General features: G+C 42.7%; 1 protein-coding gene across 2 annotated transcripts in view; it reads right to left on the bottom strand.

Annotated features, from left to right (window-relative positions):
• Positions 1-18,012, bottom strand: part of JMJD1C (jumonji domain containing 1C) — a 274,686-nt gene that overhangs the window by 84,090 nt on the left and 172,584 nt on the right. For both annotated transcript variants that reach the window (XM_063434155.1, XM_063434156.1), the window contains exon 3: positions 8,083-8,196. In XM_063434155.1, coding sequence (XP_063290225.1) covers positions 8,083-8,196 — 114 coding nt within the window. The remainder of the gene's footprint in view (positions 1-8,082; positions 8,197-18,012) is intronic.

Here is an 18,012-nt window from a genome sequence, read left to right as displayed (position 1 = left end):
GTGTAATGGTCCCCTTGTTTGGCTTCAGGTGAACAATTTGTCAAAATTAAAAATAAATAAAATGTACTCAGCGGAAACTTTACTTTTTGATAGATCACTGTTTGAAGGGTCATGTGGGGTTATTTGCCATTAGAGAAAAATAACTCACTTCTGCTCAGGAAATAGGAGTTTAAGAGCTTCGGTTCTTGTGCTGATAAGAGGAGAACCGAATTTCCTTCCTCTTTTTATACACTTCTGCTTGTTTATTTTGCTTTCAGACACTCAAATCTTGTCACAAAGAAAAACGATGACATAAAATCCCAAGACCTACAATTCATTTAGAATCTTTTTTTGTTGATATTCCTGCTAGCACAGTGACCAAGATGATGAGTAACTACACTTACCAACAATCTGTTTAACCAAAAAGAACATAAAAACTAAACTAAACCCAGAGCTGGTTCAAAAGCGATGTTTCAAGCAGCTGGTCACTGCTAAGGCATCCTAAAGAAGATGAGCAGAAAACAGCAAAATGCAGTTTGAGTTCATTTGCTACTTTACATAATTTTCTCCTAATGTTTAAGGAAAGAAAATCATCCATTGCTGTGAATAATACAGATATTTTTTCCACCTTACGATATGTAGATGTTGCATTTTGAAATGTTAACAATACAAAATGTACAGATGTATAGATCTGAGCGTCATAAATACTTCAATGCATTTAAAATGTAAACAATTCAACAAGGATCACGGAGTCCATTACAAAATCAACAGCCAACCAAGGTTACAGGGTACGCATGTTGCCCATCGCATCCTTTGCCATTATCTATTCTCTTTATATTATAAAGGACATTAAGTGGTGCCATGACATACCCACACATGTGCCCTCATGTCTGTCCCTTGCATGTATTACAAAAATGTATAACGTATAACGCTGGAATGATCAGCAGACAGACTAGCCGTGGTAGAATCCACCAGACAAGAAGGTCAAAGAGTATTTTTGTCGGCTGAAATGCCAGTCACTTTAATTCAGCAATGAGGTATCTACTTAGAGATTGTTTTGGACATTTAAATTTGAACAAAGGTAATTCAAAACGTGCAAAATTAAGGACAAATTTGTAATGGGCAACCTACCTTGAGAGCAATGCAGTCGGACTTCTCAAGTACGCATTAAACCCAATGATGCAAATAAAAGCGTGAAACAGACAAACACTCGGCGCTAGTCGACTAATTCATCTGCAACATTTCATGTACACAAGCAGAGCCACGGATTGCAAAATTTCTTGTCAGCATTCCTGCTGTGGAAGCGACTAACAAAAACGGCTATCCTCAGATAACCCCAGAGTTTCTGAAGAATGTTTTCAAGCACAAGAGGACAGAGCTCTAAGGATTTGCAGCCGCGAACACGAACGTTGGCCCAGTAGAGAATTTCAACAACTACCACCTTGCTATGGTAAAGCAAAAAACAAAAAAAACAAATAAGTTTATATAAAATTAAGACACAAATGAAATATCACAGGCAGAATTAATACTGATGGTCAGACAAACCTCTAAAAACACTATAATTACAGAGATACGCTATTTCTTCTTTTTCTGATTATGATAATGACAGCATAGAATAAACGGCGTTTGGACAAACACAGGCAAATTTCAAAACCGCAACTATCCTACTCGTATTGCAGAATTTTTAGCCAACACTTCATCATTTGAAAGCTGAATTTCCCTTTTAAATAGCAGACATTTTTTTTCTTCACATTTCCCTTTTACATCCCTGAAGATATAGAGAACAGAGACTAACAATTCAATCACCCTCAACGCTCTGGTTACCACAGAAACAAAGACCGGTTCACCTTATGCAAGGTCAGGGAGTGACGCACATCAATGTTTTCTTCTGCTACTTGCTCAGTGTGAGATAAAGTAATGAATCTCAAACTTCTCATGTACTGCTGGCTGCCCATATGGGAGAGTAGATATAAACGGAATTTGTGCAGGAATGGAACGCTGGTTGATTTTAGCAGTAATCAGAGTGGAAAACCCAAGATATATTATATCAAGTGCAACATGCAGAGCAAGTTTTCATATTGCATGGTGGGTGACAAGACAAATTGATCAATATAAATTTTACAGACATGCACGATTTCTGCATTACGAAGCTCATTGCATATATATAATTATTTGTAAAGATGCACAGTTGGCTCTTCATTTAATTCAATTGTACCACTGAATAAAATATTGACAATGCCCCTATAACGTGGGCTAACTATTGCTCGCAAGCTTCGCCATTTTCTTTTAAAGGACCACTCTAGTGCCAGGAAAACATACTCGTTTTCCTGGCACTAGAGTACCCTGAGGGTGCCCCCACCCTCAGGGACCCCCTCCAGCCGGGCTCTGGAGAGAGGAAGGGGTTAAACTTACCTCTTTTTCCAGCGCCGGGCGGGGAGCTTTCCTCCTCCTCTCCATCTTGATCGCGACGTCATCGGCTGAATGCGCATGCGCGGCAGGAGCCGCGCTCGCATTCAGCCGGTCGCATAGGAAAGCATTTACAATGCTTTCCTATGGACGCTTGCGTGCTCTCACTGTGATTTTCACAGTGAGAATCACGCAAGCGCCTCTAGCGGCTGTCAGTGAGACAGCCACTAGAGGATTTGGAGGCTGGATTAACCCTCTTTATAAACATAGCAGTTTCTCTGAAACTGCTATGTTTATAAAAAAAAAGGGTTAATCCTAGAGGTACCTGGCACCCAGACCACTTCATTAAGCTGAAGTCGTCTGGGTGCCTAGAGTGGTCCTTTAAATCTATATTAAAGATTTAGCAACTAGTTAGATCCTGGCACAGCTAGGGCACAAAACGGACCAAGAGAAGTGGAAATATTCTAGGTTTCCGCTTCCCTTTCTCTATGTGCAGACTGTCCTATGCAAATGACAGCTGATAACATGGGGCAAATATTGAGGGGCTCAGTTCTAGGACAGTGCTCAATACAGCAGAATGAATTTCATCTGATCAAACCTCACAAACACTCCAAGCACCATAACCACTACAGTGCCCTGCAGGAGTTTTGATGCCAAGAGAGCTCTGGCAGCCCCTGAATGTGCTAAGTGCAAACCTTTTGCCAACTTGGCGCTCTCGGCTAAAAAGCTGGCACTGCACCGAAAAGCTCAACTCAGGAGAGCAAATGGAAGCTCCTAGTGTGCGGTGGTGGTAATGTTGTTTAAAGTGTTCCTTTAACTATAGTGGATATAAGAAATCCGGGGAAGTAACTGTTCACCATTAAATGTGTCATGCGCGAAGTTCTTGTTGAAGCAGCAATTGTATATACTGAAGCTAAAACCACTGAGCTTTGCCTACAACACGTTAAAACGGAAGATAACCTTGACCAAGTATTTTCAGTGCTGGGGAACATGCCAAAGTTCGAACACAACCCAGCTTTTCAAACATGGCTACTGTGCCTGATTGTGTGTCAGTATTCGGAAATCTAATACTCCTTTCACAGATACAGAGCTGGCTTACTGCATTGCTGGACACATGTGCTTATGTTTAAGCAGAAAAAAAACAACCAAAAAAAAAATCACCTCACGTGCCAAGGGTGGAGTTCATTTTGAAAAGGAAGGATTATATCTGGGATTCCTATGGAGACAGAAAAACCTGCTTCTCTGTCACGCAATCGGGAGTTATGTCTAAATAGTTTATAAAGTCTTTGGACAGGGACTACCTTTACTTACACCCCTAAGCTATTAGCTAGGTTTGTTTCATTAGAAATAAAAAAAGCTTTTTTATGCTAGGAATATGCTAGGAATTTTATTACGTAAAGTAAGTTTTATTCCATGGGCATAACATTTCAGCAAATGTTGACAATACAAAAACTTGCTGCATACTCACCAGACATACAATATTTATATTTCAAATACTGTACGTTAAACACATTTTTACAGCTATAGGATCAATACATAGACACAGGATATATAGAGTTGACAATGACCCACACAACATTTAAGAATTTAGGCCAACAGTTTAATTTTAGGAGCCATGGCTACCAAGTTTATGTTGTATGTCCAAATTTATTTTGTGAGGTGGCATTATGGGACCTACTCCTCACATTATGACTGGATCAATTATGACTAAACATAAATAGATTTAAAATGAAACAGCACAAAGATATAGCATCATATTTACAAGAGAAAACGGTGATACTTGCATGTTATATATTGTATTATAGTAAGAAGCCCAATATTGAACAAAAATAGATAAATAAAAGCCAAAACAAATACGTATATCAAAGCAGTATTCTGACTGGCTGATGGGAGCTTGTGTACCCAATCAGAATAAAGATGGAAGGCTGCAGCAGCACCAGATAACGTACCCAGAGACATAATAGATGTGACTAGGGACGTGGCGATTCGCACAGCGATTTTATCGCACTCAAGAGACCTAAACAACAGAATTTGAGAGACATACAGTGGCTATATATGGCGACATTCCTTTAACGGCACTAGTGATGCGGAGACAACTGGCACCAACTGCTAACCAACTTCGAGATGCAACAATCCGCTACCAGTGGGGAGCAGATGGCTCACTGCAGGTCAAGAGGGAAGACCAGACACTCACCCCGACCTCGGCAGACGACCGAGAACCTTTCCTCAGGAAACTAAAACTTAATCTGCCCACCATGGACAAACCTTGGCACAGGGGCGGAGAGACTGGGGCAAAGCAGACATACAGAAGTAGACTAGTACCAACAAAACAGAAACAGCACCCAAACTGACACTCCCAAGACCACACACACAGCTAACAAACCAGCTATCTACTAGAACCCATACTACACTCACCTCCTCCACACAGTTGCCCCCTTGAGAGGAGACCATGCATAAAACATCTCACATACTTCCACATCAGCCTATACCACTGGCCACACCACTGGCCACATTATACAATGTTTTATATTTATGTTTAATGCAATGTTGAAACGTTTATCAATGTTAACTGACCCTAGACCACCAGTTGACACAGTGTCCGGTTACAGTACATGTTACAGGGGCACCCGGGGCCATTAACGGCAAGGCCAACATAATTCACACATCCCAAGCAGTCAGACATTACCCTGGGAACAAAACTAAGCACGACTAATAGATGAAGAATGTACCTAAAGACAGAGGGGACGCCACGACGGTTAGTACTAAGCAAGCCTGCAAGGGAGACTGATGACATCCTAGAACAACTCCCGAGTAATAATGCATTCAGTGCAGCCAGGTAATATACAGAGTCTTGGGATTAATTATTATATTGTAAGCTCCGGACCCACAACGATACAGATACTGTGGTTACCTGCTATGCATGTTAACATGATGTGTTATCCTCTTCTATATACTGCGATGGAGATGTATTTTTTGAGTATCAAACTCTAATAAAATACAAATTTTACGGGACAACTTCACACAAGCCTGTGTGAAAGGAATAGTTACCGACCCTAGATAAGCTGGCAAAGCCAGAATTATATATAAATATATATTTTTATCATGTCTCAAAAGAATGCCATGTAATGTGCAAGAAATAAGTATGAATGAATAAACTATCTTAAACCACAAAACAAAATGATAAGAAATATATCCTTTACAGTCAGACAAGACTGCAAAAAAAAAATGGACTACCAGAACTGATCTATTGTGTCCTGGAAGAAGTGACAAAATATTAACTTCTGAATAAATATAATCAGAACATAAGACGAGTCAGTTAAGATTTGGCAACCACTAACTTACTTGTGAATGCATTAAATAGGGGTAGCTAATGTGATAAAACAGCAGAATGGTGATTATTATTTATATAGCGGCAACAAATTCTGCATTAAAGGACTATGCTGTCCTTTCACCTATACAGGAGATGGGAATAATGCACATTATAAATAGAGCAATGCATTACGTATATTTGAATCTTCCATCTCACCTTCATCAAACAAATACAACTTAAAAGGAATTTAACTCGCTTTCAATATCTTGCAGACAGTGGTCAGGACAATATGGCACCATCTCCTGCTAGCTAGCGGACCAAGAGGTCATGAAAATGCCCAGGCACAGCAGGGAGATGGCTAGAAAGGACCTTTCTAATTCTAATCCATGATTTCTCTTCCTTGTGGAAGCTTAAACAAATCTTGGCTAGGTAAAGGTTATAATCTCAAAGTAGGCTGTTTTAACAAGCGAGGGAGGACACTACAAGAAAGGATAGCAAAGAAACAACACAAGACAATCTCCCCGATTTTATCATCTGACAAAATCTTGACAATTAATATTGAAGATAGCAAAATTTTTTGAACAGAGTAAGCAAGTAAAATCTTGAAATATAAAAAGCAAGAAATGTATATTTATATATACACAATCACAAATAAAAAACAGGTTAATCTTCAACTAATTGTGTTCTGTAGCTTTCATAAACATTTTCAATTAGGGAGTAGGTTCATCATGTTTACATATTAAATGACCAGTGAACAATTCACATGTTGTAAGTTGAAGATAATGTCACTAACGAGAAAGGAAATGTACAGCATATGAATGATACATACTATGAGACAGCACTTTATATAAGCATGGTGCGTTTCACAAAACTGCTGCTAAATTTATTGCTTCTGCAATGAGTTCCCACTAAACCAGGAGGCGGCTCGGAAAATCCTGATATTTTCAAAGGTATGTGAGTATATCTCATATGCATCTTATTTTTAGGCGTTTCTCGCTCAAGATTATAAACTTATTTGAGTAGGGGTTTACGAGTTAATCTCTCAAGACTATGAACTCACTTTATTTTGTGAATTAATCACGGTTTAATTGTTGTATTGCACAATGCAATATGTTAGTGCTACATAAATGGTAGTTCTAACCATGAGATATAGTTCAGCACTTGGCAATTGTTCCATTCCTGGCAATGTATAAAGTGAACCATTGCCTAAGCTGATAGCAGCTCCAATGATGGTCTTGTAGGAAACCACTAGTCACAGCATAGGTTCCCTCACAGAAAATGTTGTAGGACTCTGTAGATTGGGGACGTAATTAGAAAAACGCACACTGTAAAAGTACTTTGAAAAGCAAGAGGAAGTATAAGCTTCTTCCAGTGAAGTCTCAGCGAGGGGTTGACTTTTAGTTTATGAGAAACTACAAAATTATTTACACAAAAGCCAAGGTTGTTATGGTTCATTGATTGTCCTTTTGATACAGATCACTGTGGTTGCTCGTGGAAAACAACGGGGAAATAAACACGCAAATATTTTGTTAATATATATATATATAAAATTTGTATCTGAGTCTCTCATTACCACCATCAAGGACACAGCTGCCAGGAGGGCATTTGAACGGGACAGAATGTACGCTTCTAAAGCTTCGCTTTTTATTTTCTAAAACCATTTGGTTAGACAGTGTCATTGAAACCTTAAAAAGAACATTAAGTTACATAAACTGCATGAAAGGAACAAGGTTACTTAAATCTTGCTGCACCACTTTAAGTACAAATATCAGTATAGTACACAAACTACTAACACGAGGCTTAAACTAACCTATCATCAGAAAAGATCAGCGTTCCAGTAACTAGAGTTATCATATTGCTGGAAATAGGATTCTTCTGATCTTATCACTAGCATATGTTTTAGTTACCGGTCTGTGGGGGTGATTTCATAAGGCAGGGCGATGGTGCAATTACGATGGATACAGAACAATTAGCAAAAAAAACATGGCATTTATATCTAGACAAAAAAAAACAAAAAAACGACCTTTTAAATTCTACTAGCACAGAAAATACTTTTTCCGCAGCTCTCCCACGTATATCATGCTGAATTTTCAAATAAGAAAAAAAGAAAGAAATACCCCAATGCATATCAGAACAGTAGAAACCTTAAAAGAGCATTATTGGATGCAATATTCTTTCCATGGACATTTAAGTGCTGTTGAGGTAAGTGGGTTTTATACTTCTCCCCACCACACTGCTCAGCTCATAAAATAAGCTCTAAAATAAGCTCCTCCAATGAGAACGAGGAAATGGCAGACACTGGTTAAGTGTGTACCTACAGAAACTGGTACATTGATGCAAGTTTCAAAATACAATGCATATTGGCAATAGATCATTTTAAAACCTACCTGATAGGGTTGAAAGGCACCATCTTCAGTTGCAAACTCCAAGTGTCTCTCCACCAAAAACTCTATTGCAGTGATGGATCTGTACGCGCCTTTTCCAACCAGGGCCTTGAAAGCCTGAAAGCAAAATGACACAAACGTGAGCGTTCTCCTTTCAAAGCTGCTGGATTTAGTACAAAAATCCACGTATTAAAATGTTATTCTATTTGAAATTTACTTAGAAATTTGTTTTTATAAAAAAAAAAAAAAAAAATCAATAACTGTATTACAGCAAAGATGCAATTCTAAAATAATAACAAAAAAAGGACGGATTGCAGTATTTTGTGGACCTTGTCCTCACAATCTAAAGGAGAATGTGACCGGTAAAACAAGGAACAGATAAGGAGAATGCCAATAAACTACTAACAAGGTTAGTGATTGCTCATGAAGTGCATGCTCACTCTTTTACCACTGTTTTGCTTGTCTCATCGCAAAGTCATGTATGACCCGAAGACATCATACTGTGTTACGTGGGAATAGAATCGTAGGGAGGCAACGAGGAATGAAAAGGAGAGGGAAGATGATTTATTCCGTTTTGGAGAGGTTAAGTTTCAGGTAGCAGTTGTACATCCAAGAGGGACAGTACGTAAAATGAGACATGAGAGGACGTAAAAGATCAATACAGCACTTTCTCCTTTCCAAAAGGTTCCTCTGTATATCAACTACTACTGGCAAAAAACAAACAAAAAATATATCCATATTGTAAGAAAAAAAACAGTCACTAATACATTTAAATACCAGGTATGATAAGGAGGCTGAAAAACCATACCTACTCAGATATGGAACATCCACCTGCTATGTATCAGAAACAAAATGAATCCCAAAATCGTCACAACCTTAACGAGGAAACTAAACAATTTTATATATAGAATATGGAGTTTTATCTATAAATACCGCTTCTTTCCACCCCCTTCAAAATTAATTTAGAGCAGAATTCATATATATGTTAATGCTAGTGAGATACATATATAATAAACCAAAAAGGGTATGGTGGGGAAAAATTGTGATTGAAAACCCCTTCCACCTGAAGTCTGTGGATAGTTTTTACTTTTGTTTAACATTGCATTAACTATTCACAGACTTCAGGTGGAAGGGATTTCCAATCACAATATTTCCCCACCATACCTATTTTGGTTTTTGCTTCACACGCACTACCAAGCCTCACTAGCAAGCCAGTAACCAACCTCATGCTGAAGATTTGCATTAAAGGACCACTATAGGCACCCAGACTACTTCAGCTTAATGAAGTGGTCTGGGTGCCAGGTCCATCTAGGGTTAACCCTGCCTGTTGTAAACATAGCAGTTTCAGAGAAACTGCTATGTTTACATATGGGTTAATCCAGCCTCTAGTGGCGGTCTCATTTACAGCCACTAGAGGCGCTTCCACGCTTCTCACTGTGATTTTCACAGTGTGAAGACGCCAGCGTCCATAGGAAAGCATTAATGCTTTCCTATGGACTGAAAGCATTAATGCTTTCCTATGGACTGACTGAATGCGCGCGCATGCGCATTCAGCCGATGACGTCCGAAGGAGGAGGAGAGTCCCCACCCCCCCCCCCCCCCTTCAGCCCGGCAGGAGCTATTAATACTAAAGTGCCAGGAAAACGAGTTTGTTTTCCTGGCACTATAGTGGTCCTTTAACAATGATTAGCTGTCCATGAGTGGTTCACTGGCTTTGCATCTTTTCCTAAGTTGTGTTTCAAAGCTGCTGTGTACAGCAAACACAGATTCAAAGGAATCCATGTTTAAAATGGAATGAGGCAAAAATGTGATTATTTGTTGAACTAATTTGCATATGCCCACCTAGAATGCTTTGCGGTAGTAACATCACTGCAAATTTGTGATTCCTATGGGAAAAGCAAGTCTTATGGCTTACTGGCGAACAGATTTTTGTTTAACATTGTATTAACTATATATATATATATATATATATATATATATATATATATATATATATATATATACATACATACATACACACACACAGACAGAGTATCTCACAAAAGTGAGTAGACCCCTCACATTTTTGTAAATATTTTATTATATCTTTTCACATGACAACACTGAAGAAATGACACTTGTAATGTAAAGTAGTAAGTGTACAGCCTGTATAACAGTGTAAATTTGCTGTCCTCTCAAAATAACACACAGCCATTAATGTCTAAGCCGTTGGCAACAAAAGTGAGTACACCCCTAAGTGGAAATGTCCAAATTTTCCCTCCCCGTTGTCATGTGACTCGTTAGTGTTACAAGGTCTCAGGTGTGAATGGGGAGCAGGTGTGTTAAATTTGGTGTGATCACTGGAAGATCAACATGGAACCTCATGGCAAAGAATTCTGAGGAAAAAAAGAATTGTTGCTCTACATAAAAATGGCCTAGGGTATAAGAAGATTGCCAAGACCCTGAAACTGAGGTGCAGCACGGTGGGCAAGACCATACCATATGTTTCACAGGACAGGTTCCACTCAGAACAGGCATTGCCATAGTTGACCAAAGAAGTTGAGTGCACAGTCTCAGAATCATATCCAGAGGTTGTCTTTGGGATATTGACGGATGAGTGCTGCCAGCATTGATGCAGAGGTTGAAGGGCTGGTCAGTGCTCAGACCATACGCCGCACACTGCATCAAATTGGTCTGCACGGCGGTCGTCCCAGAAGGAAACCTCTTCTAAAGATGATGCACAAGAAAGCCCGCAAACAGTTTGCTGAAGACACGCAGACTACTGGGATTACTGGAACCATGTCCTGTGATCCGATGAGACCAAGATAAACTTATTTAGTTCAGATGGTGTCAAGCGTATGTGTCAGCAACCAGGTGAGGAGTACAAAGACAAGTGTGTCTTGCCTACAGTCAAGCATGGTGGTGGGAGTGTCATGGTCTGGGCCTGCATGAGTGCTGCCGGCACTGGGGAGCTACAGTTCATTGAGGGAACCATGAATGCCAACATGTCCTGTGACATACTGAAGCAGAGCATGATCCCCTCCCTTCGGAGACTGGGACGCAGGGAAGTATTTCAACATGATAACGACCCCAAACACACCACCAAGATGACCACTGCCTTGCTAAAGAAGCTGGAGGTAAAGGTGATGAACTGGTCAAGCAGGTCTCCAGACCTAAACCCTATTGAGCATCTGTGGGACATCCTCAAACGGAAGGTGGGGGAGCGCAAGGTCTCTAACATCCACCAGTTCTGAGATGTTGTCATGGATGAGTGGAAGAGGACTCCAATGGCAACCTGTGAAGCTCTGGTGCCCATGATGGTTAAGGCAGTGTTGGAAAATAATCGTGGCCACACAAAATATTGACTCTTAGGGGTGTACTCACTTTTGTTGCCAACGGTTTAGACATTAATGGCCTTGTTGAGTTATTTTGAGGGGACAGCAAATTTACATGGTTAAACAGGCAGTACACTTCCTACTCTACATTGTAGCAGTGTCATTTCGGTCAGTGTTGTCACATGAAAAGATATAAAATATTTACAAAAATGTGAGGGGTGTACTCACTTTTGTAAGGAGAGAGAGAGAGAGAATATAGATTATAAAATCTAGATGCACCACATAAGTAAAGTGGCAAAGTCTTTGTTACATGCTTTGCACACTGTACATTAGATGGTAAAATGCTGTATACAATAGAGTTGACGGATGGGTGCTACGTATTATATGGGTGACAAGTCGTTGCTCTACGTGGTATCATTTGAATCAGATATTGTGCAGCATGTGATTTGGATACTGTGTGGGTGTGATGTATGGGAGGAATGTAATTAACACGTTGAAGAGCGAGTGTTTGCGATGGAATCTGTCTCCAAGTTTTGTACTAATTGTCAGGGTCAACAATTTATTTCTCAGGCCCTGCGCTATCACCAAATCATTTTGAATCCCCTTAACTGCTAAGCATTGCAAGTAATCCGTAATTCTTTCTTTAGCAGAATATCCTGGTGCCAAAATTATAAAGTCTACGCATTTGACCTTAAAATCTTTAATCAAAGTCCCTTTACAGCTTTAAAGGGAAGCTAAAACTAAAAATAGAAGTAAGAGAGTCATGAGGACAAATCTGTTGGCACCATTCCTTTGCTCACAGCAGCAATCTTCTACAATTTATGATCAAAAGCTCCAAAATAAAGTCAAAGTGCACGGCCTTTCTTCATTATATGATGTAACTCCAACACATATCTCAAAACCATAAAACAATGCTTCTCACCTGTTTAATAGGCAGGGATAGAAATCATGCCATATTAACTTATTATGCAACACTTTACAAGCAATGTTATCAGAAACTAGATTGCAAGAATAAATTATCCATCCACTATAAAAATGTTAATGATAAAAATGGCTGATTTCTACTCCCCTGGCCAAGAAAAAGTAGCGATAAATGAGAATTCCTTGAGAGCACTGTCCAAGTAGCAATGACCGTTTCACGTTGTCACTTGAGGAAATAAATATGTCCTAAAGGAAGTTACACATGAATTTGCCATTTTCCTCTGATCCGCATAAGGATGCTCCTCACCCTTGGTGAGTATAATCATCCCCATCAGGCTTTTTGCAGTAAACACTGTGTTTTCACAGAAAATGCAGGTGTTTACATTACAGCCCAGGGACACCTCCAGTGGCCACTCCACAGAAGGCTACTAGAGGTGCTTCCTGGGACAGTGCTGCATTGTGTGCAGCACTGCCATTCAGTGTCTCCATCCTCTCTATGCGGACACTGAACCTTCCTCATAGAGATCCATTGATTCGATGGATCTCTATGACGAGATGCTGATTGGCCAGGACTGTGTTTGATTTGTGTTGGCTCTGCCCCTGATCTGCCTCATTGACAGTCTTAGCCAATCCAATGTTTCCTATGTGAAAGCATTATGATTGGCTTTAATAAACACTTTGATGATGTCAGTCAAGCAGGCAGATCAGGTGCAGAGCCAGCAGCAGCAGACTAGAGTAAAGGTAAAAATTAGACTATATTTATGGAGGGCAGGGGGACTAGATGGTGTTTCTAATACTATAGGGACAGGAATACATGTTTGTGTTCCTGACCCTATAGTGTTCCTTTAAAGAATTAAGAAGCCATATAACAGGACAGCCTAACGAAACAGCAGTACTTTCTGAATATTTTATGAACACATTTTCATGCAAACACTGTCTTTTCAGAGAAAAGGCAGCGTTTACATTGCCCCTAGGGACACCTCCAAGTGGCCACTCCTCAGATGGCCACTGGAGGGGCTTCCAGGCTCAGTGCTACACAGTAGGCAGCAGTGCCATTCAGCATCTCCACGCACTGCATGGGGATGCTGAATTTTCCTCATAGAGATGCACTGATTCAATGCAGCTCTATGAGGAGGTGCTGATTGGCCCTGTCCCCTTGCCGATTTTAGCCAATCCAATGCTTTCCCCATTGGATTGGCTAAAAATCTGCAATTCTGATGCCACCATGGGGGAAGGGGCAGGGCCAGCGCCAGCGAACTTGATCGGCACTGAAAATAAGGTGACTTTTTTATTACCTTTTAAGGCCGCAAGGGGGATGGGGGGGGGGGTGGGGCACCTAAATGGTGGGTTAAACACTATAGGGTCAGGAATACATGTTTGTGTTCCTGACCCTCTAGTGATCCTTTAAATTTTGATTTTTAACGTTTTGCAAATTGCATCACACGACTTCTACCCTTGTGTACGGTGAGCTTCTCCATGTTACTGCTCTTTCAGTTACCTATCTGATGATTATGTATTATTGGTTAAGCTACAAGTGATTTTCAATGTTTTATTCAAGATAGAATTCCTTGAAACATGAAATTATATATACAATGTGTTTAGCTATGAGTTAATGGACTGTTAAGGAAAATAAAAGCTCTGAACCCAGTGCACTTTTTCATTTAGTGTCTTTGGATTGAGGAATGCTATCAGAGATAAAAGCACAAATAAGAGAGAGCAACTGTATACTGATTAACTAGGTCCTGTGACACAAATTAGGTCAAATGGCCACTGAACGGTTGAAAGACAATTATAGAATCAGGAGAGCGGAGATAAAATCCAACGGAATCTCCCTACCACCATCATCTGTGTTTTCTCTGTTCTAATTTCTCTCATGGGGGGCTTTGAAGCCATGCTGGGGGGAAGCCTTTGACTACAACTCCTATGATTTATTGTGCTTTAAGCTTTATTCTTATTTCAAATATCCTAATTTTGTTCTCTGGTTGATGTTGCAGCAGTGTGGGTTTGTCTTGTGACTAATTGGGAGCAAATGTGTCTGTTAGTCCACCCATTGTACAGCGCTACGAAATTTGCTGGCGCTATATAAATAATAAAATAATAATTATATTCAGATTGTAGCTACCCTGAGAGGAGAAAGTAACTTGAGGGACTGCAGCCTAGCCCGGCTGGCAAGCTCAGAGGGCAGGAGAAGCAGACAATCTCCTTGCCTGAAGAGGTCCGATCTGGTGGTGGTTATACTGGTCCTTATCGGAATGGCTGTCTCTTGCGCTTACCTACTTCTTACACAACCTTCTGCTAAGTGAATTGGGCTACACAAGGCTCAGTCAATATGGCCTCCTCTCCAGCTACATTGCCTCTGCTAGCAGAGGCCTTTCTGCAGGGCTGAAAAGAAGCATTCGACGTCATACGTGAGCAGTTTTAAGCAACGCATATCCAGACGTGGACCCAAGCTCACCTCAATTGCCAATGAGACGGAACCAGGCAATGCCTAGGCTCACTGCTCTTTATCTTGGCCAGAGACCCAGATGGGGATTCCACAACACCTGAAGAATGTCTACTAGGTGGAGCTCTCTGGAGAACTTGACCCAGTGACTTGGCGTGGAGAGGTCAGTGGAAGCTATGTGCCAGTTCCTGTAACAGTCTGAGCCTGGAGAACTGGAGTACGAGGGCAATATTGGGCAACTAAAAAGGCAGCATGCCAACTAAAAAGCCTATTTACCAATTTCAAGAGATTTTATATCCTTCTTTGAGAGAGAATGGAGATGGTCACATGTGTCTGTTGCATACTTGTTTGATGAAAGACTGGAGATTTATCACCAGTTTTACAGATCGCTGCATAATCACAAGATCAAGGAACATGAGCAGTCAGCAACAAAAAAAAAGTGATCTACAACAAAAAACCAAAACAAAACACAATGAACCATAAACTAATGCAAATGTGAAGTTATCACTAGGCTGTAATGTAAACACTGCATTTTCTGAAAAGACAGTATTTACAGCAAAAAGCCTGAAGGTAATGATTCTACTCACCAGAACAAATACAATAAGCTGTAGTTGTTCTGGTGACTATACTGTCACTTTAAATTAATTTTACAAAGTTTGCAAATTATGTAAGGCAGTGGTTCCCAAACTGTGGTAAATAACATTTCGTACTGGCGGAACCAGAAACAGAACTACCACTAGTGCAGCTGGTGTGGCTGGCACTGGGGGCACGCAAGTTGAGGGGCCCAATGGGTGGCACTAAGTGCATGTGCCACCCAATGGTATTTCTGAACAGGGCCCAGTCGGACACAGTGGCCCTTTAACAGTGCAATCAGGTCCCTGTAATAGCGCCAATTCTGGGAGAATTTGTCACTTCCTCTCAGATACAGGGAGACTGCCATGCGGGAAGGAGAGAGCAGGCAAAGGAGTGGGGGAAAAGCAAGGACAGTGCCAGACCCACACCAACACTACTATCAGACTCAACCAGTACCAGGAACTCAAGGAAGCCACCTCTTGCACATAAACAGTATGTGAACATTAGGATGGCTTAAAATATTACATGTGTATGTGTCAGTGTAAGCGTGTGTGTGTGTGTGTGTGTGTGTGTGTGTGTGTTTATATAGGAGTACATATTTGGGAGTGTCAATGTGTATGCATATTTGTATGTGACAGTGTACGTATATATGTGCAAGGGGAGCCCGGGGCAGAGGAAGAGCAAGGGGAGCCCGGGGCAGAGGAAGAGCAAGGGGAGCCCGGGGCAGAGGAAGAGCAAGGGGAGCCCGGGGCAGAGGAAGAGCAAGGGGAGCCCGGGGCAGAGGAAGAGCAAGGGGAGCCCGGGGCAGAGGAAGAGCAAGGGGAGCCCGGGGCAGAGGAAGAGCAAGGGGAGCCCGGGGCGGAGGAAAAGCAAGGGGAGCCCGGGGCGGAGGAAGAGCAAGGGGAGCCCGGGGCGGAGGAAGAGCAAGGGGAGCCCGGGGCGGAGGAAGAGCAAGGGGAGCCCGGGGCGGAGGAAGAGCAAGGGGAGCCCGGGGCGGAGGAAGAGCAAGGGGAGCCCGGGGCGGAGGAAGAGCAAGGGGAGCCCGGGGCGGAGGAAGAGCAAGGGGAGCCCGGGACGGAGGAAGAGCAAGGGGAGCCCGGGACGGAGGAAGAGCAAGGGGAGCCCGGGACGGAGGAAGAGCAAGGGGAGCCCGGGGCAGAGGAAGAGCAAGGGGAGCCCGGGGCAGAGGAAGAGCAAGGGGAGCCCGGGGCAGAGGAAGAGCAAGGGGAGCCCGGGGCAGAGAAAGAGCAGGAAGAGCCTGGGGCAGAGAAAGAGTAGGAAGAGCCTGGGGCAGAGAAAGAGTAGGGAGAGCCTGGGGCAGAGAAAGAGCAGGGGAGCCTGGGGCAGTGGAAAAAGGGGAGCCTGGGGCAGTGGAAAAAGGGGAGCATGGGGCAGTGGAAAAAGGGGAGCATGGGGCAGTGGAAAAAGGGGAGCATGGGGCAGTGGAAAAAGGGGAGCCTGGGGCAGTGGAAAAAGGGGAGCCTGGGGCAGTGGAAAAAGGGGAGCCTGGGGCAGTGGAAAAAGGGGAGCCTGGGGCAGTGGAAAAAGGGGAGCCTGGGGCAGTGGAAAAAGGGGAGCCTGGGGCAGTGGAAAAAGGGGAGCCTGGGGCAGTGGAAAAAGGGGAGCCTGGGGCAGTGGAAAAAGGGGAGCCTGGGGCAGTGGAAAAAGGGGAGCCTGGGGCAGTGGAAAAAGGGGAGCCTGGGGCAGTGGAAAAAGGGGAGCCTGGGGCAGTGGAAAAAGGGGAGTTAAGCGCATAAAATTGAAATAACACCAACTATATGAATTACAAAGATTTTGCTAATATAAGAGCAAGGGGAGCCCGGGGCGGAGGAAGAGCAAGGGGAGCCCGGGGCAGAGGAAGAGCAAGGGGAGCCCGGGGCAGAGGAAGAGCAAGGGGAGCCCGGGGCAGAGGAAGAGCAAGGGGAGCCCGGGGCAGAGAAAGAGCAGGAAGAGCCTGGGGCAGAGAAAGAGTAGGGAGAGCCTGGGGCAGAGAAAGAGTAGGGAGAGCCTGGGGCAGAGAAAGAGCAGGGGAGCCTGGGGCAGTGGAAAAAGGGGAGCCTGGGGCAGTGGAAAAAGGGGAGCCTGGGGCAGTGGAAAAAGGGGAGCCTGGGGCAGTGGAAAAAGGGGAGCCTGGGGCAGTGGAAAAAGGGGAGCCTGGGGCAGTGGAAAAAGGGGAGCCTGGGGCAGTGGAAAAAGGGGAGCCTGGGGCAGTGGAAAAAGGGGAGCCTGGGGCAGTGGAAAAAGGGGAGCCTGGGGCAGTGGAAAAAGGGGAGCCTGGGGCAGTGGAAAAAGGGGAGCCTGGGGCAGTGGAAAAAGGGGAGCCTGGGGCAGTGGAAAAAGGGGAGTTAAGCGCATAAAATTGAAATAACACCAACTATATGAATTACAAAGATTTTGCTAATATAAGGTGTACAACGTATGAAAATGGGCTGCCAAGGGGTACACAAGTAAATAAAGGTTGGGAAGCATATGGATTCAGTGCCACTTTAGAGACTTAGATCAGTACCTCCTCTCCTTAAAACACGGAGGTTTAGTGCTCATGTTGCCACTAGACTTCAACATATCTACAAAGGGGAACTGTATAGTTCAGAGTAGGAGGATGCAGATCCAGGCACAGGGAGTGCTGTTGGCAGACTAGAAGACTGGTCAGAAGAAAAGTTGGAATCAACAGACAGTTGACAG

This window comes from Pelobates fuscus, chromosome 10 (assembly GCF_036172605.1).
Source record: "Pelobates fuscus isolate aPelFus1 chromosome 10, aPelFus1.pri, whole genome shotgun sequence".
Lineage (NCBI taxonomy): Eukaryota > Metazoa > Chordata > Amphibia > Anura > Pelobatidae > Pelobates > Pelobates fuscus.
The sequence above is the reverse complement of the archived record's forward strand: the minus strand, read 5'-3'. Positions and strand labels throughout refer to the sequence as shown.